General features: G+C 43.5%; 1 protein-coding gene across 2 annotated transcripts in view; it reads left to right on the forward strand.

The window, feature by feature from the left end:
* Positions 1-22,442, forward strand: part of znf341 (zinc finger protein 341) — a 37,366-nt gene extending 14,924 nt beyond the window's left edge. The window contains exons 7-16 of one of the 2 annotated variants that reach the window (XM_061902476.1): positions 535-628; positions 728-818; positions 5,830-5,932; positions 8,946-9,157; positions 9,234-9,442; positions 9,510-9,606; positions 12,597-12,729; positions 16,828-16,939; positions 17,022-17,092; positions 21,667-22,442. In XM_061902476.1, coding sequence (XP_061758460.1) covers positions 535-628; positions 728-818; positions 5,830-5,932; positions 8,946-9,157; positions 9,234-9,442; positions 9,510-9,606; positions 12,597-12,729; positions 16,828-16,939; positions 17,022-17,092; positions 21,667-22,364 — 1,820 coding nt within the window. In that variant the 3' untranslated portion in view covers positions 22,365-22,442. The remainder of the gene's footprint in view (positions 1-534; positions 629-727; positions 819-5,829; positions 5,933-8,945; positions 9,158-9,233; positions 9,443-9,509; positions 9,607-12,596; positions 12,730-16,827; positions 16,940-17,021; positions 17,093-21,666) is intronic. The other variant, XM_061902477.1, reaches the window with a different exon arrangement.
* The last annotated feature ends 332 nt before the right edge of the window (positions 22,443-22,774 follow it).

The raw sequence follows: 22,774 nt of genomic DNA on the forward strand, positions 1-22,774 counted from the left end.
ATACTCTTCCATATCAGTAGGTGGCAGCAAGTAGCTAAATGCTTTGTAGATGTTTTGGTTTGTCATGATAACAATAGTGCTTAAAATAAAAATAAACAAAAGGCGAGTGCCGCTAAGAAAAGGCATTGAAGTTTAGGGAAGGCTATGCAGAATGAAACTAAAACTGAACTGGCTGCAATGTAAAGAAAAACAGAATGCTGGACGACAGCAAAGACTTACTGTGGAGCAAAGATGGCGTCCACAAAGTACATCCCAACATGACATGACAATCAACAATGTCCCTGCAAAGAAAGATAGCGACAACTTAAATAGCCTTGATTGCTAAAACAAAGCAGGTGCAGGGAATATCGCTCAAAGGAAGACAATAAACTGCTTCTTTTATCCCTTTTTATGATAGAACATGCTTAATTTAGGCCATAAATACATAAAATTTGGTTTAAAAATATCAGCAAACTTCCAAGCACAATGTGGCGAGGGACGACTGTAAAACAATAGACAATAAACTATGGATACAAATGAATTATTTGTCTTCAGCAGAGTCGTTGAAAGCCAAAGGTCTGAAGCTAAAGTGCAACTTCTGTGACAAAATCTTCTCCAAGAACTTTGACCTCCAGCAGCACATTAGGAGGTGAAGTATCCATCATGAAATACAATTATTTCATGATGAAATGAGTTGTTTTGCTCTCTTAAAGTCACCACTTCCTGCTGTTTGTGCATGTGTTTGCAGTCACACTGGAGAGAAACCATTTCAGTGCATCGTGTGCGGTCGAGCCTTTGCCCAAAAGTCCAACGTGAAGAAGCACATGCAGACACACAAGGTCCTCCAACACAACACAATTCTAAATGATCTGTGTTCTAGCCATCCATTTTCTTTACTCGTATCAAACAACACACGGGTGAAACTCAAAATAATTAGAATATCGTGCAAAGGTTCGTTTATTCAACTGCATAATGAAGAGGGCCGCAATTTCAAGAGCCCAAGGGCTCAGGGGCCGGACATTCAAATGTGGATGTTTCATGAGAAAGTGCCTCTCCAGGTTATATTCCTTTGAGACTTTGTTTACTTAATTGCAAAGTAAACACATCGGCTTTCACACTGCGCTGTCAATAACTCCATTATTCTGCCCTCGCTACTCAAGTCCAGCGTGTGCAGCTCGACAGATAGTTAACCGCATGAAGAAACAGAAGCTCAGTAAGTTTTGTTGAGGATTGAGGTTTCTTCTTTTCATTTTGCTTCCTTAGTTTTATTTCGTTAAACTTCTTCATTTACTTAGGTTACACTTTGAAAATATAAATATAAAATAAACATCACTATAGTGTAGTGAAGTGAATTATATTTATATAGCGCTTTTTCTCAAGTGACTCAAAGCGCTTTACATAGTGAAACCCAATATCTAAGTTACATTTAAACCAGTGTGGGTGGCACTGGGAGCAGGTGGGTCAAGTGTCTTGCCCAAGGACACAATGGCAGTAACTAGGATGGCACAAGCGGGAATCGAACCTGCAACCCTCAAGTTGCTGGCATAGCCACTCTACCAACCGAGCTATGCCGCCCCCACATCCATTGTAACATCCATTGTATATTTTACATCAATCAAATAGAAGGTTTAGTGTTAGTACATTAACACAATAAACTACTACATATTGAAACATCCACAGCAAACATTGCACACAATGAATGGGGCTCATCACAATTAAACCTAAAATGTAGCGTTATCGCCCTATACTGGTCATATTTATTGCTAGATTTGTTAAACGAACTTTGATCGCCAGAGAATTACTCGGCCAAAAAAACAACATGAGCACAGAACATTCCTACTTTGTTGTCCAGGAGCTGTTAAAAGTCTGATTTTTGTGATTTCTTTAGATTTATTTCAGGGTTATAAGTGCTGTTTTGGATTTGAAGGGAGTAGTCTCCTTCTACTAACCCCCCTACTGCTTCTTTGCGTCATATGCTTCGCTCTTGCCCCCTGCAGGGTGGCGGGGGTACTGCATGCACGAGAAACCCTACTTTTGATGCTTTCATGGAGCCTCTTAGGGTGGTGTTCGCCAAATAAAAAGTTTTGGCAGGCCGCCAGTTGAATACGGCCGGTTTACACCAACAATAACTTATGATACAGGCTCGTAACATGCAAGTTAAGGCATTTTGAGACTTCTTTTGATGATTACAGTTTATGAAAACCTTGAATTGAAAATTTCAGAATATTTGTTTTTTTTTTAATTGTAAACCATGATCATCAAAGTGATGTATACAGTACATACAGTGGTGGTCAAAAGTCTACATACACTTGTAAAGAACATAATGTCATGGCTGTCTTCAGTTTCCAATCATATCTACAACTCTTTTTGTTTCATCTGACATCACATGGACAAATATAAGACCTTCTGGAGGAAATTTCTGTTGTTAGAAGAAGCAAAAATGGAGCTGATTGGTCGCAATACCCAGAAATATGTTTGGAGGAGAAAAGGTGAGGCCTTTAATCCCAGGAACAGCATGCCTACTGTCAAGCATGGTGGTGGTAGTATTATGCTCTGGGCCTGTTTTGCTGCCAATGGAACTGCTGCTTTAAATTTGACAATGAAAAAGGAGGATTAGCACCAAATTGTTCAGGACAAGCTAAAATCATCAGGGTTGGGTCTCGGGTGCAGTTGGGTGTTCCAACAGGACAATGACCCCAAACACACCTCAGAAGTGGTAAAGGAATGGCTAAATCAGGCTAGAATGAAGGTTTTAGAATAGCCTTCCCAAAGTCCTGACTTAAAGGTGTGGACAATGCTGAAGAAACAAGTCCATGTCAGAAAAGCAACACATTTAGCTGAACTGCACCAATTTTGTGGTGAAAAATGCAAGCAGAAGCTTATAAGCAAATACCCTCGGGCTGATTGTTTTAGCTTGTCCTGAGGAATTTGGAGCTAATCCTCCTTTTTCATTGTCCCATTTAAAGCAGCAGTTCCATTGGCAGCAAAACAGGCCCAGAGCATAATACTACCACCACCATGCTTGACGGTAGGCGTGGTGTTCCTGGGATTAAAGGCCTCACCTTTTCTCCTCCAAACATATTGTGGCCAAACAGCTCCATTTTTGTTTTATCTGACATCACATGGACTAAGATAAGACCTTCTGGAGGAAATTTCTGTTTTCAGACGAAGCAAAAATGGAGCTGATTGGTCGCAATACCCAGCAATATGTTTGGAGGAGAAAAGGTGAGGCCTTTAATCCCAGGAACAGCATGCCTGCCGTCAAGCATGGTGGTGGTAGTATTATGCTCTGGGCCTGTTTTGCTGCCAATGGAATTGCTGCTTTAAATGGGACAATGAAAAGGGAGAATTAGCTCCAAATTGTTCAGGACAAGCTAAAATCATCAGGGTTGGGTCTCGGGTGCAGTTGGGTGTTCCAACAGGACCATGACCCCAAACACACCTCAAAAGTGGTAAAGGAATGGCTAAATCAGGCTAGAATGAAGGTTTTAGAATAGCCTTCCCAAAGTCCTGACTGAAACGTGTGGACAATGCTGAAGAAACAAGTCCATGTCGGAAAACCCAAACATTTAGCTGAACTGCAGCAATATTGTCAAGAGGAGTGGTGAAAAATGTAAGCAGAAGCTTGTGGATGGCTACCAAAAGTGTCTTATTGCCGTGAAACTTGCCAAGGGACATGTAAACAAATATGAACATTGCTAGATAGAAGACAATATAAACCAACCCTTCCTTCTCTCCCTCCCTCGCTAGCTCAGGAAAATCACAATTCCAGCAGCATTGATAGTAAACAATGGGGTTATGTGTTATTGTCGCAGCCGAGTGTGAAGCGACCGGAATGAGAATCAGCACCTCCAAGGTTCTCGCCCGGAAAAGGGTGGAGTGCCATCTCCGGGTTGGGGAGGAGACCCTGCCCCAAGTGGAGGAGTTCAAGTACCTCGGAGTCTTGTTCACGAGTGATGGTGAGATGGACAGGCGGATCGGTGCGGCGTCTTCAGTAATGCGGACGTTGTACCGATCCGTTGTGGTGAAGAAGGAGCTGAGCCGGAAGGCAAAGCTCTCAATTTACCGGTCGATCTACGTTCCCATCCTCACCTATGGTCATGAGCTTTGAGTCATGACCGAAAGGACAAGATCACGGGTACAAGCGGCCCAAATGAGTTTGGGTCTCTCCCTTAGAGATAGGGTGAGAAGCTCTGTCATCCGGGAGGAAATCAAAGTAAAGCCGCTGCTCCTTCACATCGAGAGGAGCCAGATGAGGTGGTTCGGGCATCTGGTCAGGATGCCACCCGAACGCCTCCCTAGGGAGGTGTTTAGGGCACGTCCAACCGGTAGGAGGCCACGGGGAAGACCCAGGACACGTTGGGAAGACTATGTCTCCCGGCTGGCCTGGGAACGCCTCGGGATCCCCCGGGAAGAGCTAGACGAAGTGGCTGGGGAGAGGGAAGTCTGGGTTTCCCTGCTTGGGCTGCTGCCCCCGCGACCCAACCTCGGATAAGCGGAAGAAGATGGATGGATGGATGTGTTATTGTTTTGCATCGCCTGTCATCCTAGTCCCCCCCTTCCCCCCAGTTGTGTATGTATGCTGTATGTATATTTTTGACCCAGCACATTTTCAGTAGAGCCATAATAAATTCATAAAAGAAGCAAACTTCATGCATGTTTTTTTTGTGAGCAACAAGTATGTGCTCCAATCACTACATCGCAAGAAAATAATTGGACGCTCAAGACAGCCATGACATGATGTTCTTTACAAGTGTATGTACACTTTTCACCACCACTGTATACATTGAAAAAAAAAAAGCATGACATATTCTAGGGCAGCACGGTGGAAGAGGGGTTAGTGCGTCTGCCTCACAATACGAAGGTCCTGCAGTCCTGGGTTCAAATCCAGGCTCGGGATCTTTCTGTGTGGAGTTTGCATGTTCTCCCCGTGAATGCGTGGGTTCCCTCCGGGTACTCCGGCTTCCTCCCACCTCCAAAGACATGCACCTGGGGATAGGCCCCTCCCACCTCCAAAGACATGCACCTGGGGATAGGCCCCAAACACCTCCAAAGACATGCACCTGGGGATAGGCCCCTCCCACCTCCAAAGACATGCACCTGGGTATAGGCCCCTCCCACTTCCAAAGACATGCACCTGGGTATAGGCCCCTCCCACCTCCAAAGACATGCACCTGGGGATAGGCCCCTCCCACCTCCAAAGACATGCACCTGGGGATAGGCCCCTCCCACCTCCAAAGACATGCACCTGGGGATAGGCCCCTCCCACCTCCAAAGACATGCACCTGAGGATAGGCCCCTCCCACCTCCAAAGACATGCACTTGGGGATAGGCCCCTCCCACCTCCAAAGACATGCACCTGAGGATAGGCCCCTCCCACCTCCAAAGACATGCACTTGGGGATAGGCCCCTCCCACCTCCAAAGACATGCACCTGGGGATAGGCCCCTCCCACTTCCAAAGACATGCACCTGGGGATAGGTTGCTTGGCAACACTAAATGGTCCCTAGTGTGTGAATGTGAGTGTGAATGTTGTCTGTCTATCTGTGTTGGCCCTGTGATGAGGTGGCGACTTGTCCAGGGTACACCCTGCCTTCCGCCCGATTGTAGCTGAGATAGGCGCCAGCGCCCCCCACGACCCCAAAAGGGAATAAGTGGTAGAAAATGGATGGATGGATGGATGACATATTCTGTTCTGTGTGTAACGAGTGTATATCACATATCAGTTTCACATTTGAACTGCAAAATGAAAGGACCTTTACACCATATTCTCATTTTTTGGGGAGTTTCACCTGTAATCCGAGTCCAACTTCTGTACAAAATGATAGCAGCTGTCTCTGGATATAAAAAGGTGTGGCCTAGGGGCGTGGCCAGCACGGTGAAGGTGGTGTCCAGCAGTGAGGAGGAAGCCAAGCAGCATGAGGCGGGGGAGGGAGACCACACAACACTGACAGGTGGGTTCTACTTTCTGACTTGTCCTTCTTTTTAAACCTTGTGTTATAGAGACGGACAGATAGTACTTTATTGATGTCTTCAGGAGAGTTAAATTATAATTCCTGAGGGAATTCTCCTGAAGGAATCAATAAAGTACTATCTGTCTAATGTTCATATTGTTGTTACTCAGCCAGTGTTTGTGGGTCTGATGGACCCCTTGCATTTTGTGGCTTTTAATGCCTCACAATCAAACACTTTTATGTTCAAATACTGAACCGATGTTTACCTTATCCCAATAAACATCTGTTCGGTATTTGAACATAAAAGTGTTTGAATGTGAGGCATTAAAAGCTACAAAATGCAAGGGGTCCATCAGACCCACAAAGGCTGGCTGAGTAACAACAATATGAACGTTGCACAGAAAATTTCTCTGCCAGTTTCTGCATCCCCACAGGGATTCTTCTTTTGTGTTCCTGCACCTGCGGTTCCCACACAAGGTTGCAACATTGTTTGTCAACACTGTCTGCTCTCATTTTCTCGCACATTTGACCCTCTGATGTTCTGTGTACCTACACTCTGTCCTCCTCCTGTCTAGGCCTGCTGTGTGTGTGTGTGTGTGTGTGTGTGTGTGTGTGTGTGTGTGTGTGTGTGTGTGTGTGTGTGTGTGTGTGTGTGTGTGTGTGTGGTTGCAACATTGCTTGTCAACACTGTCTGCTCTCATTTTCTCGCACATTTGACCCTCTGATGTTCTGTGTACCTAAACTCTGTTCTCCTCCTGTCTAGGCCTGCGGTGTGTGTGTGTGTGGTTGCAACATTGTTTGTCAACACTGTCTGCTCTCATTTTCTCGCACATTTGACCCTCTGATGTTCTGTGTACCTACACTCTGTCTTCCTCCTGTCTAAGCCTGCTGTGTGTACAACATTGTTTGTCAACACTGTCTGCTCTCATTTTCTCGCACATTTGACCCTCTGATGTTCTGTGTACCTACACTCTGTCTTCCTCCTGTCTAGGCCTGCGGTGTGTGTGTGTGGTTGCAACATTGTTTGTCAACACTGTCTGCTCTCATTTTCTCGCACATTTGACCCTCTGATGTTCTGTGTACCTACACTCTGTCCTCCTCCTGTCTAGGCCTGCTGTGTGTGTGTGTGTGTGTGTGTGTGTGTGTGTGTGTGTGTGTGTGGTTGCAACATTGTTTGTCAACACTGTCTGCTCTCATTTTCTCGCACATTTGACCCTCTGATGTTCTGTGTACCTAAACTCTGTCCTCCTCCTATCTAGGCCTGCTCTGTGTGTGTGTGTGTGTGTGTGTGTGTGCGTGTGGTACACAGAACATTAATTTCCACACTTCTATTAGCCCCGGGTCCAGTGGAGCCGGACATCTTATACAGGACTGTCTCAGACAATTAGATTATTGTGATAAAGTCCCTTATTTTCTGTAATGCAACTAAAAACATGAACAAGTCATACATTCTGCATTCGTTACACATCAACTGAAATATTGCAAGCCTTTTATTTTAATATTGCTGTCATGTCAGCTGCTGGTGTTGGTCCACTGTGTTTCATCAAGTCCAGAGTCAATGCAGCTGTGTACCGAGATTTTAGAGCACTACATGTTTCAATCTGTTGTAAGGCTGTATGGAGATGATAATTTCATTTTCCAGCATGATCTGGCACCTGCCCACAGTGCCAAAACCAGCCATAACTGGTGTACTGACCATGGCATTACTGTCCTCCGTTGTCCTGCCAACTCCCCTGACCTGAACCCCATCAAGAATTTGTGGGCTATTGTGAAGAAGAAGCTGAAAGACACCAGACCCAATAATGCAAATGAGCTAAAGGCTGCTATTGAAGCATCCTGTGCATCCATAACACCTCAGCAATGCCACAGGCTGATTGCCTCCAATCTTTTTTTTAACTTGGTCTGAGGAAATATTCAAATTTTTTTAGGTAAGATTTTTGAGTTTTCTTAAGCTGTATGCCATAATCAGCAATATCAAAATAATAAAAGGCTTGCAATATTTCAGTTGATGTGTAGCGAATGCAGAATGTATGACATCTTCATGGTTTTAGTGGCATTACAGGAAATAAAGGACTTTATCACAATATTCTAATTTTCTGAGAAAGTCCTGTATGTAGTAGAATTGTGTAGAGTGGTGTGTGGTCATTAAATATGTATGGGTTGTATTTGTATAGTGCTTTTCTACCTTCAAGGTTGTTTTTCAGGAGCTCCTGTATTTTGATATATGTTTTTCACAGAAAATGAGCCAAAGTCAGCGAGTCTCAGTTTGAAAAATGTATTAAACGTATCATTTTTCTTTTAATAAAAAATTAAAACGGGTCCCACAGACCCCAACATCAAAAAGCCTTTTTTAGATACATGTGTGCTAGTTCTAGCTTTTAGGCTGTTGTAGTTTTTATTATTATTATACTGTGTTCTCCTCTGAGCGTGTTTGTCGTTTCAGCTTCAAACTCGCACAGAAGAGAGTTTGAACCCTTTTTATTAAAAGTTATCGAAAGAGTTTTGATTACTGCTCCGGTTTGGATTTTACGCGCCATTAAAAAAACCTGCGCAAATTTTCCTAAAAAATGTAATTTTTGCCTCTTTGAGCTGTAATTTGACCCCATTAAAATGCTTCAAGGTGCAAGTTAAAGCACCGCTATGCAACGCGAAAGCCATTTATCAACAACATCCAGAAAAAACGATCTGTAATTTCACCCCCTTAACATGCTTCAAAACTCACCGAATTTTACACACACATTAGGACTGGTGAAAATTGCCATCTAATAAAAAACCAAACCCCAAAAATCAAAAGTGTGCTCTAGCGCCCCCTAAGAAAAAACACAGACAAAACTGCTTGTAACTGTTAGGAATGTCGTAGAGACATGAATAAACAACTTCTATGTAGGTCTGACTAAGACCAGGGCTTGAGTCTTGGCGGCAGCGGCCAAAGGCGGACCCGACCAACGCTGCTTGCAGCTTTAATTATTATTATTATTATGAACTAATCACTTAACGCCTTCATCGAGCACAGAAGCCTCGGAGCAGACGGAGGAGATGACAGCAGACGCTGATGCGGACGATGAACCGGCCCCCCCTGGTCCTCACGGCCAGGACGCCGGTCCAGCGGACCACGCCAAACAGATTGTGGTGATTGACAGCTCCTACCAGTGCCAGTTCTGCTCCAGCAAGTTCAAGACCTACTTCCAGCTCAAGTCCCACCTCACCCAACACAAGGGGGAGCAGGTGAGCGCTCAATCTTTTTTTGTTTTGTTTTTGCTCAACCACCACGATTGGTGTGGCCCTTTTGTTTCTCCCTCAGGTTTACAAGTGTGTGGTCAAGTCCTGCTCCCAGACCTTCCAGAAGCTGGATCAGTTCTTGGAGCACATCAGGACTCACCAGGAGCAGCTGACGTACCGCTGCCACCTGTGCAGCAAAGTCTTCCCCTCTCTGTTTGAACTGGGAGTGCACCAGTACTCCCACTGCTTCTGTCCGCAGCAGAGCACGCGCAAGGAAGCCTCGGTCTACAGGTCGGTGGTCTTCTCATGGCCGGGTGAAGCCTTGGCGGAGGTCCCTTGACCGCGTTTGTGTCCGCAGGTGTGTGAAATGTCAAGGCAGGTATTCTACCCAAGAAGCTTTGGAGCAACACCTCCTGACCGCCTCACACAACTTTCCATGCCCACACTGCCAGAAGGTAAGGTCACATGCACTATATTGACAAAAGTCTTTGGCCACCCATCCGAAAGATGAGAATCAGGTGTCCTAACCACTTGGCCCGGTGTATCAAATCAAGCACTTACGCATGGAGACTGTTTCTACAAACATTTGTAAAAGAACAGGCCGCTTTCAGTGATTTCCAGCGTGGAACTGTCATAGGATGCCACCTGTGCAACAAATCCAGTCGTGAAATTTCCATCCATCCATCCATTTTCTACCGCTTATTCCCTTTTGAGGTCGCGAGGGGTGCTGGCGCCTATCTCAGCTACAATCGGGCGGAAGGCGGGTTACACCCTGAACAAGTCGCCACCTCATCGCAGGGCCAACACAGATAGACAGACAACATTCACACTCACATTCACACACTAGGGACCATTTAGTGTTGCCAATCAACCTATCCCCAGGTGCATGTCTTTGGAGGTGGGAGGGGCCTATCCCCAGGTGCATGTCTTTGGAGGTGGGAGGGGCCTATCCCCAGGTGCATGTCTTTGCAGGTGGGAGGAAGCCGGAGTACCTGGAGGGAACCCACGCATTCACGGGGAGAACATGCAAACTCCACACAGAAAGATCCCGAGCCTGGATTTGAACCCAGGACTGCAGGACCTTCGTATTGTGAGGCAGACGCACTAACCCCTCTGCCACCGTCAAGCCCCGTCGTGAAATTTCCTCGCTCCTAAATATTCCAAAGTCAACTTTATTATAAGAAAAGTGAAGAATTTGGGAACAACAGCAACTCAGTCACCAAGTGGTAGGCCAGGTAAAGTGACAGAGAGGTCAGCATAGTGCAAAGACTTTCTGCACAGTCACTTGCTACAGAACTCCAAACTGCATGTGACCTTCCAATTAGCCCACGTACAGTACGCAGAGAGCTTCATGGAATTGGTTTCCATGGCCGAGCAGCTGTGTCTAAGCCAGTGTTTTTAAACTAGTGTGCCGTGAGATACAGTCTGGTGTGCTGTGGGAGATTATCTAATTTCACCTATTTGGGTTAAAAATATTTTTAGCAAAGCAGTAATTATAGTCTGCAAATGATGTGTTGTTGTTGAGTGTCGGTGCTGTCTAGAGCTGGGCAGAGTAACCCTGTAATACTCTTCCATATCAGTAGGTGGCAGCAGGTAGCTAATTGCTCTGTAGATGTCGATACAGCGGGAGGCAGGGTGCAGGTAAAAAGGTATTTAATGCATAAACAAGAAATAAACAAAAGGTAAGTGCCCCTAAGAAAATGCATTGAAGCTTAGGGAAGGCTATGCAGAACAGAACTAAAACTGAACTGGCTACAAAGTAAACAAAAACAGAATGCTGGACGACAGCAAAGACTTACTGTGGAGCAAAGATGGCTTCCGCAATGTACATCCCAACATGACATGACAATGTCCCCAGGATGAAGGATAAAAACAAAGTAGATGCGGGAAATATCGTTCAAAGGGAAGACATGAAACTGCTACAGGAAAACACAGAGAAAAAGCCAGCAAAATAGGAGCGCAAGACAAGAACTAAAAGACTACACACAATGAAAGAGCAAAAAAGTGCAAATAAGTCAGGGTGTGATGTGACAGGTGGTGACAGTACACCTACTTTGAGACAAGAGCTATAGTCATGCATGCTTGGTTATGCTTTAAAGTCATATCCAACAATTGTGACGACAACTTTTTACTGTCAACTGAGTTTCGTTTTTTAATGATTTCTGCTGGTGGTGTGCCTTCGCATTTTTTCATCTCCAAAAAATGTGCCCTGGCTCAAAAAGGTTGAAAAACACTGATCTAAGCTATACATCACCAAGTCCAATGCAAAGTGTGGGATGCAGTGGTGTAAAGGACATCGCCACTGGACTCTAGAGCAGTGGAGACGCCTTCTCTGGACTTATGAATCACACTTTCCCATCTGGTAATCTGACGGACCAGTCTGGGTTTGGAGGTTGCCAGGAGAACGCTACATTTCGGACTGCATTGTGCCGAGTGTGCAATTTGGTGGAGGAGGAATTATGGTGTGGGATTGTTTTTCAGGTGCTGGGCTTGGCCCCTTAGTTCCGGTGAAAGGAACTTTGAATGCTCCAAAAATTTTGGGAAATTTCCATGCTCCCAATCTAATGGGAAAAGTTTGGAGCGGGCCCCTTCCTCTTCCAAAATGACTGTGCACCAGTCCACAAAGCAAGGTCCATAAAGACATGGATAGCATGGATAGCATATGGGCGGCATAGCTCGGTTGGTAGAGTGGCCGTGCCAGCAACTTGAGAGTTGCAGGTTCGATTCCCGCTTGTGCCGTCCTAGTTACTGCCGTTGTGTCCTTGGGCAAGACACTTTACCCACCTGCTCCCAGTGCCACCCACACTGGTTCAAATGTAACTTAGATAGTGGGTGTCACTATGTAAAGTGCTTTGAGTCACTTGAGAAAAGCGCTATATAAATATATACATATGGATGACAGAGTCCGGTGTGGATGAACTTGACTGGCCTGCACAGAGTCCTGACCTGAACCCGATAGAACACCTTTGGGATGAATTAGAACGGAGACTGAGAGCCAGGCCTTCTCATGTGTGACCTCACCAATGCGCTTTCGGAAGAATGGTGGAACATTCCTATAAACACACTCTGCCACCTTGTGGACAGCCTTCCCAGAAGAGTTGAAGCTGTAATAGATGTAAAAGGTCATATAGAACCCTGGGAATTAGGAATGGGATGGCACTTCAGGTTCGAGTCAATGCATGTGTCCAAATACTTTTGGCAATATTTGAGGCACCACACCTCCAATATGACCTTTCCCACCACCACCACCACAATGTGTCGTGCAAGACGTCTTTATGAAACAGAGCCGCTGCTGTAATAGTCGTAATAATACTTCAAATGTAGCCACCACCATTTTTGGGGAGTTAAAAATAAATAAAAACACTCTGGAAGGCTGCCGTCAGCCACAGCTGGCAACAACATTGTTTTTTTGACACGGCGCTAATGAGAAACCCCGTGTCTGCAGGTGTTCCCGAGCGAGAGGTACTTCCGGCGCCATCTCCCCACTCACGGCATTGGCGGAAGGTTCAAGTGTCACATGTGCAAGAAGGCCTTCAAGACAGAACACTACCTCAAACTGCACACACGCATTCACTCAGGTGAGGACGACTTTTACTCCTTCCAGGTATTGGAGGAAAATACAACAATTCTGTTCTTTACCATGAATTGATTAACGTGGACCCCGACTTAAACAAGTTGAAAAACTTATTGGGGTGTTAGCATTTAGTGGTAACTGTACTGTGCAATCTACTAATAAAAGTTTCAATCAGTCAATCAAAGCCATCCAAGCAACGTTATCATGGACGCCCCTGCTTATTTCAGCAAGACAATGCCAAGCCACGTGTTACAACAGCATGGTTTCGTAGTAAAAGAGTGCGGGTACTAGACTGGCCTGCCTGTAGTCAATCAATCAATCAATGTTTATTTATATAGCCCCAAATCACAAATGTCTCAAAGGGCTGCACAAATCATTACGACTACAACATCCTCGGAAGAACCCACAAAAGGGCAAGGAAAACTCACACCCAGTGGGCAGGGAGAATTCACATCCAGTGGGACGCCAGTGACAATGCTGACTATGAGAAACCTTGGAGAGGACCTCAAATGTGGGCAACCCCCCCCGAAAGCAATGGATGTGGAGCGGGTCTAACATGATACTGTGAAAGTTCAATCCATAGTGGCTCCAACACAGCCGCCAGAGTTCAGTTCAAAGCGGATCCAAGACAGCAGCGAGAGTCCCGTCCACAGGAAACCATCCCAAGACATTGAAAATGTGTGAAGGCTAAAATATGAGGCAGGAGACCGTTGAACAACTTAAGCTGTACATCAAGCAAGAATTCCACTTCAAAAATCAATCAATCAATCAATCAATGTTTACTTATATAGCCCTAAATCACTAGTGTCTCAAAGGGCTGCACAAACCACCACGACATCCTCGGTAGGCCCACATAAGGGCAAGGAAAACTCACACCCAGTGGGACGTCGGTGACAATGATGACTATGAGAACCTTGGAGAGGAGGAAAGCAATGGATGTGGAGCGGGTCTAACATGATACTGTGAAAGTTCAATCCACAATGGATCCAACACAGTCGCGAGAGTCCAGTCCAAAGCGGATCCACCACAGCAGCGAGAGTCCCGTTCACAGCGGAGCCAGCAGGAAACCATCCCAAGCGGAGGCGGATCAGCAGCGCAGAGATGTCCCCAGCCGATACACAGGCAAGCAGTACATGGCCACCGGATCAGACCGGACCCCCTCCACAAGGGAGAGTGGGACATAGAAGAAAAAGAAAAGAAACGGCAGATCAACTGGTCTAAAAAGGAGGTCTATTTAAAGGCTAGAGTATACAGATGAGTTTTAAGGTGAGACTTAAATGCTTCTACTGAGGTGGCATCTCGAACTGTTACCGGGAGGGCATTCCAGAGTACTGGAGCCCGAAATGAAAACGCTCTATAGTCCCCAAACAAACCTGCACTGAGTGTTGTTCAAAGGAAAGGCCATGTAACACACTGGTAAAAATGCCTTTTTTGCAATGTGTTGCTGCCATTAAATTCTAAGTTAATGATTATTTGCGAAAAAAAAATGAAGTTTTTCAGTGTGAACTTGAAATATCTTGTCTTTGCAGTCTATTCAATTGAATATAAGTTGAAAAGGATTTGTTGTATTCTCTTTTTATTTAACATTTACACAACCTGACAACTTCACTGCTTTTGGTGTTTGTATTTCTATGTATTAAAATGCGTCAGGAACTCTTATAATAATAATAATTAAAGCTAAAGCAGCGATGGACGGGACTGCTTTGGCTGCTGCCCCCGCGACCCAAGCCCAGATAAGCGGTAGAGGATGGATGGATGGATTATTACACAGACAAAAAGTTGTATACATGTGTTATACATCAGTATCATAGTAATAACAGTTGTAAAGTGCTTGGGCATTTTATAAGGACGCCTTGGTGCCACCATTATGAGACTTAATGCATGGGTGTCAAACTCTGGCCCCTATGTAATTTATTTTGGCCCTTGAGACAATATTAAATTAACATTAGAGCTGGCCCGCCGGTATTATACAGCGGCGGTGTATTCACCGCTAATTCTAATACTTGCCAACCCTTACGATTTTCCCAGGAGACTCCCGAATGTCAACTTTTGTATTGAAGTTGTATTGTATTGTACCATATGTCCCGGCAAGAAATCTGCCTTCAAAGGACTCCGGCTTATTAGTGATTCCCAAAGCCCAAAAAAAGTCTGCGGGCTATAGAGCGTTTTCATTTCGGGCTCCAGTACTCTGGAATGCCCTCCCGGTAACAGTTCGAGATGCCACCTCAGTAGAAGCATTTAAGTCTCACCTTAAAACTCATTTGTATACTCTAGCCTTTAAATAGACCTCCTTTTTAGACCAGTTGATCTGCCGTTTCTTTTCTTTTTCTCCTATGTCCCACTCTCCCTTGTGGAGGGGGTCCGGTCCGATCCGGTGGCCATGTACTGCTTGCCTGTGTATCGGCTGGGGACATCTCTGAGCTGCTGATCCGCCTCCGCTTGGGATGGTTTCCTGCTGGCTCCGCTGTGAACGGGACTCTCGCTGCTGTGTTGGATCCGCTTTGGACTGGACTCTCGCGACTGTGTTGGATCCATTGTGGATTGAACTTTCACAGTATCATGTTAGACCCGCTCGACATCCATTGCTTTCCTCCTCTCCAAGGTTCTCATAGTCATCATTGTCACCGACGTCCCACTGGGTGTGAGTTTTCCTTGCCCTTATGTGGGCCTACCGAGGATGTGGTAGTGGTTTGTGCAGCCCTTTGAGACACTAGTGATTTAGGGCTATATAAGTAAACATTGATTGATTGATTGAAGTTGGAATAGCAAACTTCCTGTTGATTTTAACTGGGGGGTAAGAGTGTATGAAATATAAGTCTAACTGAGACCTACGTAGTGGTTTTTGTTACATGTTTCCACGACATTCCTACTGGAAGTTAAAGACAGTTTGGTCTGTGTTTTCTTCCTACGGGGCGCTAGAGAGCAATTTTGAGTTTTGGGGTTTGGTTTTTTGATTACATGGCAATTTTCACCAGTCCTGATGTGTGTGTCAAATTTGGTGAGCTTTGAAGCATGTTAAGGGGGTCAAATTACAGCTCAAAGAGGCAAAAATTTAATTTATCGCGAAAATTTTGCTTTGAATGAGTTTTTGCAAAATTTCTGTTGATTTTTGTCATAGAAGTTTAAATTGGGAAATGTAGGTCTAAGTCAGCCCTACATAGAGGTTTTTGTTTCATGTCTCTACAACATTGCTACTGGAAGTTATAAGCAGTCTGTTTTTTGTTTCTTCCTAGGGGGCGCTAGCGCGCAATTTTGATTTTTGGGGTTTGGTTACTTAATAACTTGGGAAGGTTTGCCAGACCGACGTTTGTGTCAAATGTGGTGAGTTTTGAAGCATGTTAAGGGGGTCAAATTACAGCTCAAAGAGGCAAAAATTGAATTTTTTGCGAAAATTTTGCTTTGAATGAGTTTTTGCAAAATATTTGTTGATTTTTGTCATAGAAGTTTAAATTGGGAAATGTAGGTCTAAGTCAGCCCTACATAGAGGTTTTTGCTTCATGTCTCTACAACATTGCTACTGGAAGTTATAAGCAGTCTGTTTTTTGTTTCTTCCTAGGGGGCGCTAGCGCGCAATTTTGATTTTTGGGGTTTGGTTACTTATTAACTTGGGACGGTTTGCCAAACCGACGTTTGTGTCAAATTTGGTGAGTTTTGAAGCATGCTAAGGAGGTCAAATTAGGGTGCGAAGGTGCGGAATAAAGAATAATAATCATAAAGAATAATAATAAAACCTTAGTTTCAATAGGGTCCTTGGCCCATTGCAAAAGGACTCCTGTGGAGTCCTTTTGCAATAGGCCTGGCGGACCCTAATAAAACCTTAAATATTCAATAGGGTCCTCTGTCCCTAATAATACATATGTAATATTGTGTTGATACTATTACACTGTAAATACATCAGAACTGTACAGTTAATACATGTGACTTCCACCCGCCGATCTTAACTGTGGATGATGGATATTGAATGGGTGCCTCCAACTCTGATGGGAACATACCTGCTGCAGTCAGACAGTACAGTACAGTACAGTACAGCAGATACAGTCATTCACAGCGTACAAAAACAAAACATTAGAAATGTCCACTAAATATGAATGCCATTTTCCAGGGGAGAAACCATACAAATGCTCCGTGTGCGACGCCACGTTCAACAGGAAGGACAAAGTTAAGCGCCACATGCTCATCCATGAGCCCTTCAAAAAATACAAGTGTCCTTTCAGGTAAGCGCAAAAGCAAAAAAATATATATATATATATCTTGGAATAAAGGACAGACTTTGTATTAATGTGACTTTCCCATCAGGACTCACGTTGGCTGCAGCAAAGAATTCAACAGACCAGACAAACTCAAGGCACACATTCTGTCACATTCAGGTCAGGAAATACACTTTTTAAATCCTTCCAACCATGTAATCAGGCATAAATATAGTGGACCTAACACTTTCAGGACACCAATTTAAAAAATAATTGCTATGCTGTTTGTTTGGCAACTTGGGGCCAAGAAAGGAAAACACAGGGAGATTTGGCAAAAATATGAACGGTAAAACAGTGTTTTTCAACCTTTTTGGAGCCAGGGCACATTTTTTTGCGTTGAAATCAGTAAAAAAGGAAACTCTGTTTACAGTTAAAAGTTGTTGTCGCAATTGTTGGATATGACTTTAAAGCATAAGTAAGCATGCATGACTATAGCTCTTGTCTCAAAGTAGGTGTACTGTCACCACCTGTCACATCACACCCTGACTTATTTAGACTTTTCTGCTGTTTTCTTGTGTGTAGTCTTTTAGTTCTTGTCTTGCGCTCCTATTTTGCTGGCTTTTTCTCTGTGTTTTCCTGTAACAGTTTCATGTATTGCTTTGAACGATATTTCCCGCATTGACTTTGTTTTAATCCTTCATCCTGGGGACATTGTCATGTCATGTTGGGATGTACATTGCGGAAGCCATCTTTGCCCCACAGTAAGTCTTTGCTGTCCTCCAGCATTCTGTTTTTGTTTACTTTGTAGCCAGTTCAGTTTTAGTTCTGTTCTGCATAGCCTTCCCTAAGCGTCAATGCCTTTTCTTAGGGGCACTTACCTTTTGTTTATTTCTTGTTTATGCATTAAATACCTTTTTACCTGCATGCTGCCTCCCGCTGTATCGACATCTACAAAGCAATTAGTTACCTCCTGATATGGAAGAGTATTACAGGGTTACTCTGCCCAGCTCTAGACAGCACCGACACTCAACAACAACACATCATTTGCAGACTATAATTACTGGTTTACTAAAAAAATATTTTGACCCCAAATAGGTGAAATTAGATCAGTGTTTTCCAACCTGTTTTAAGCCAGGGCACATTTTTTTGCGTTGAAAAAATGCGTAGGCACACCACCAGCAGAAATCATTCAAAAACGAAACTCAGTTGACAGTAAAAAGTTGTCGTCACAATTGTTGGATATGACTTTAAAGCATAACCAAGCATGCATGACTATAGCTCTTGTCTCAAAGTAGGTGTACTGTCACCACCTGTCACATCACACCCTGACTTATTTCGACTTTTTTGCTTTTTGTCTTGCGCTCCTATTTTGGTGACTTTTTCTCTTATTTTTTGTAATTTTCCTGTAGCGGTTTCATGTCTTCCTTTGAGCGATATTTTCCACATCTACTTTGTTTTAGCAATCAAGAATATTTCAGTTGTTTTTATCCTTTTGTTCGGATGTACTTTGTGGACGCCATCTTTGCTCCACAGTAAGTCTTTGCTGTCGTCCAGCATTCTGTTTTTGTTTACTTTGTAGCCAGTTCAGTTTCAGTTTCATTCTGCATAGCCTTCCCTAAGCTTCAAAGCCTTTTCTTAGGGGCACTTACCTTTTGTTTATTCTTACTTTAAGCATTAGACACCTTTTTACCTGCACTCTGCTTCCGACATCTACAAAGCAATTAGTTACCTGCTGCCACCTACTGATATGGAAGAGTATTACAGGGTTCCTCTGCCCAGCTCTAAACAACAACAACACATCATTTGCAGACCATAATGACTGCGTTGCAAAAAATATTTTGAACCCAAATAGGGGAAATTATAAAAAATCTCACACGCACACCAGACGGTATCTCACTAGTGTGCCGCAAAACAGTGATTGAAAAACACTGCAGTAAAACATGAAACTAGTTCAAAAAAGGCGATAAGAATTAAGTGAACTAGTAGACATTACCTGCCTACCTTTATAACCTATGTTAACTTTTCACAACGTCACACTTCAAATATTGCGGCTTCAACACATCACAGTTTTTTGTTTAAGTACCGTATTTTTCGGACTATAAGTCGCAGTTTTTTCACAGTTTGGCCGGGGGTGCGACTTATACTCAGGAGCGACTTATGTGTGAAATTATTAACACATTACCGTAAAATATTAAACAATATTATTTAGCTCATTCACGTAAGAGACCAGACGTATGAGATTTCATGGGATTTATGGATTAGGAGTGAGAGATAGTTTGGTAAAGGTATAGCATGTTCTATATGTTATAGTTATTTGAATGACTCTTACCATAATATGTTAGGTTAACATAGCAGTTGGTTATTTATGCCTCATATAACCTACACTTATTCAGCCTGTTGTTCGCTATTCTTTATTTATTTTAAATTGCCTTTCAAATGTCTATTCTTGGTTTTGGGTTTTATCAAATACATTTCCCCCAAATAATGAGACTTATACTCCAGTGCGACTTATATATGGTTTTTTCCTTCTTTATTATGCATTTTCAGCAGGTGCGACTTATACTCCGTAGCAACTTATACTACGAAAAATATGGTATATTCTACAATTTTTTGGTCTTAAAATAAGAAATTCCAATCACAAAAAATACTTAATCAAATAAAAATACAAATAGGCCTGGTAAGATTGGCTACTAGAGGAGCCCAAACCACAGTGGTTGAAAAACATTTTCACCTATTTGGCTTCAAAATATTTTTTGCAAAGCAGTAATTATAGTCTGCAAATGATGTGTTGTTGTTGAGTGTCGGTGCTGTCTAGAGCTGGGCAGAGTAACCCTGTAACACTCTTCCATATCAGTAGGTGGCAGCAGGTAGCTAATTGCTTTGTAGATGTGGGAAACAGCGGGAAGCAGAGTGCAGGTAAAAAGGTGTCTAATACTTACACCAAAAATAAACAAAAGGTGAGTGCCCCTAAGAAAAGGCATTGAAGCTTAGGGAAGGCTATGTAGAATGAAACTAAAACTGAACTGGCTACAAAGTAAACAAAAACAGAATGCTGGACGACAGCAAAGACTTACCGTGGAGCAAAGATGGCGTCCACAAAGTACATCCGAACAAAAGGATAAAACCAAATGAAATATTCTTGATTGCTAAAACAAAGTAGATGTGGAAGACATGAAACTGCTACAGGAAAATACCAAAAAAAAAGAGAAAAAGCCAGCAAAATAGGAGCGCAAGACAAGAAGTAAAACACTACACACAGGAAAAGAGCAAAAAAGTGCTAATAAGTCAGGGTGTGATGTGACAGGTGGTGACAGTACACCTACTTTGAGACAAGAGCTATAGTCATGCATGCTTCCAACCTTTTGGAAAGCAAGAGCTACTTCTTGGGTACTGATTCATGCCAAGGGCTACCAGTTTGATACACACTTAAATAAATAGCCAGAAATAGCCAATTTGCTCAATTTACCTTTAACTCTATGTTATTATTAATAATGAATGAAATTTATCTTTGTGGAAACACTGATCATCTTAATGATTTCTCACAATAAATATATATATTTTGATGACATGTTTTAAATAGGTTAAAATCCAATCTGCACTTTGTTAGAATATATAACAAATTGGACCAAGCTATATTTCTAACAAAGACAAATCATTATTTCTTCGAGATTTTCCAGAACAAAAATTTTGAATAAGACTTTGAATAAATATTCAAATTACATTCTACAGATTTTCTAGATTTGCCAGAATATTTTTTTTTTAATTTTAATCACAAATTTGAAGAAATATTTCACAAATGTTCTTTGTCGAAAAAAAGAAGCTAAAATGAAGAATTAAAATGTAATTATTATTCTTTATAATAAAAAAATAAATTTACTTGAACATTGATTTAAATTGTCAGGAAAGTGAAGTGAAGTGAATTATATTTATATAGCGCTTTTCTCTAGTGACTCAAAGCACTTTACATAGTGAAACCCAATATCTAAGTTACATTTAAACCAGTGTGGGTGGCACTGGGAGCAGGTGGGTAAAGTGTCTTGCCCAAGGACACAACGGCAGTGACTAGGATGGCGGAAGCGGGAATCGAACCTGCAACCCTCAAGTTGCTGGCACGGCCGCTCTACCAACCGAGCTATACCGCTTGGTAGAGAAGAGGAAGGAATTTAAAAGGTAAAAAGGTTTATGTGTTTAAAAATCCTAAAATCATTTTTAAGGTTGTATTTTTTCTCTAAAATTGTCTTTCTGAAAGTTATAAGAAGCAAAGTAAAAAAATAAATGAATTTATTTAAACAAGTGAAGACCAAGTCTTTAAAACATTTTCTTGGATTTTCAAATTCTATTTGAGTTTTGTCTCTCTTAGAATTAAAAATGTCAAGCAAAGCGAGACCAGCTTGCTAGTAAATAAATACAATTTAAAAAATAGAGGCAGCTCACTGGTAAGTGCTGCTATTTGAGCTATTTTTAGAACAGGCCAGCGGGCGACTCATCTGGTCCTTACGGGCTTTAAAGTCATATCCAACAATTGCGATAACGACTTTTTACTGTCAACTGAGTTTCGTTTTTGAATCATTTCTGCCGGTGGTGTGCCTACGCATTTTTTTCAACGCAAAAAATGTGTTTTGGCTCAAAAAAGGTTGAAAAACACTGTCTTAGGGCACTACTCTACTTGCCCTACTTTCCTGCTAATGTGTGTGTGTGTGTGTGTGTGTGTGTGTGTGTGTGTGTGTGTGTGTGTGTGTGTTACCTCCATCCAGGCATCAAACCCTTCAAGTGTCAGCTGTGTCACAAGGCGTTCAGTCGCCGGGCACACATGATGGAGCACCAGCAGTCGCACACGGACGATTACCGCTTCCGCTGCGCCGCCTGCAACAAAGGTTTCTCCAGGCAGAGTTACTACAGGGACCACAAATGTTCTGGAGCGGCCAACAAGAGACAGGACCACCACCAGGACGAGGACGGAGAGGAAGCTGGGAGAAGGACAAGCGGAGGTGGGTTTACCAGGCGGTCGAGGACTGAGGCGAGGGACCGTGGCGAACAGGAAGATGTGGACCGTGGCGAGCATGAGGATGTGGACCGTGGCGAGCATGAGGATGAGGACCATGGCGAGCAGGAAGATGAGGACCGTGGCGAACAGGATGATGTGGACCGTGGCGAGGAGGAGGATGAGGACCGTGGCGAGCAGGAAGTTGTGGACCGTGGCGAGCAGGAGGATGAGGGCCATTGCGAGCAGGAGGATGTGGACCGTGGCGAGCAGGATGCAGACCATTGCGAGCAGGAGGATGTGGACCGTGGCGAACAGGATGATGCGGACCATGGCGAGCAGGAGGAGGACCGTGGCGAGCAGAAGGATGTGGACCGTGGCGAGCAGGAGGAAGAGGACCATGGCGAGGGCGGTCAGGCGACGTCTTCCATCATGCAAAGACAGCAGGAAGTTGACAGAGACGCGTCCTGAAAGTATTTCTCCTGCTGATTTTTAAGATGGATTGTTTGATCAATGATTTGTTTTACATTAAAACATTATGCAAATGGTGTCATTTCTTTCCCAGTGTCCACACATGTGTAACGAGCTCAAAGTCCAGCAGGTGTAGACAGTTTTAAAACAATGCTGACACAAAAGCATTGAAAAAGGTCCAATTAATAAATAAATAAAGGGGGAAAAACCAGCAGATGTTTACCTTCTTGTGGACACAGTGAAGAGAAGGAGGATGAGGACCGTGGCGAGCAGGATGCGGACCACTGTGAGCAGGATGATGTGGACCATGGCGAACAGGATGCGGACCACTGTGAGCAGGAGGATGAGGACCGTGGTGAACAGGATGATGAGGACCGTGGCGAGCAGGATGCGGACCATTGTGAGCAGGA

The sequence above is a fragment of the Nerophis ophidion genome, linkage group LG06, assembly GCF_033978795.1.
Source record: "Nerophis ophidion isolate RoL-2023_Sa linkage group LG06, RoL_Noph_v1.0, whole genome shotgun sequence".
In the NCBI taxonomy this organism is placed as follows: domain Eukaryota; kingdom Metazoa; phylum Chordata; class Actinopteri; order Syngnathiformes; family Syngnathidae; genus Nerophis; species Nerophis ophidion.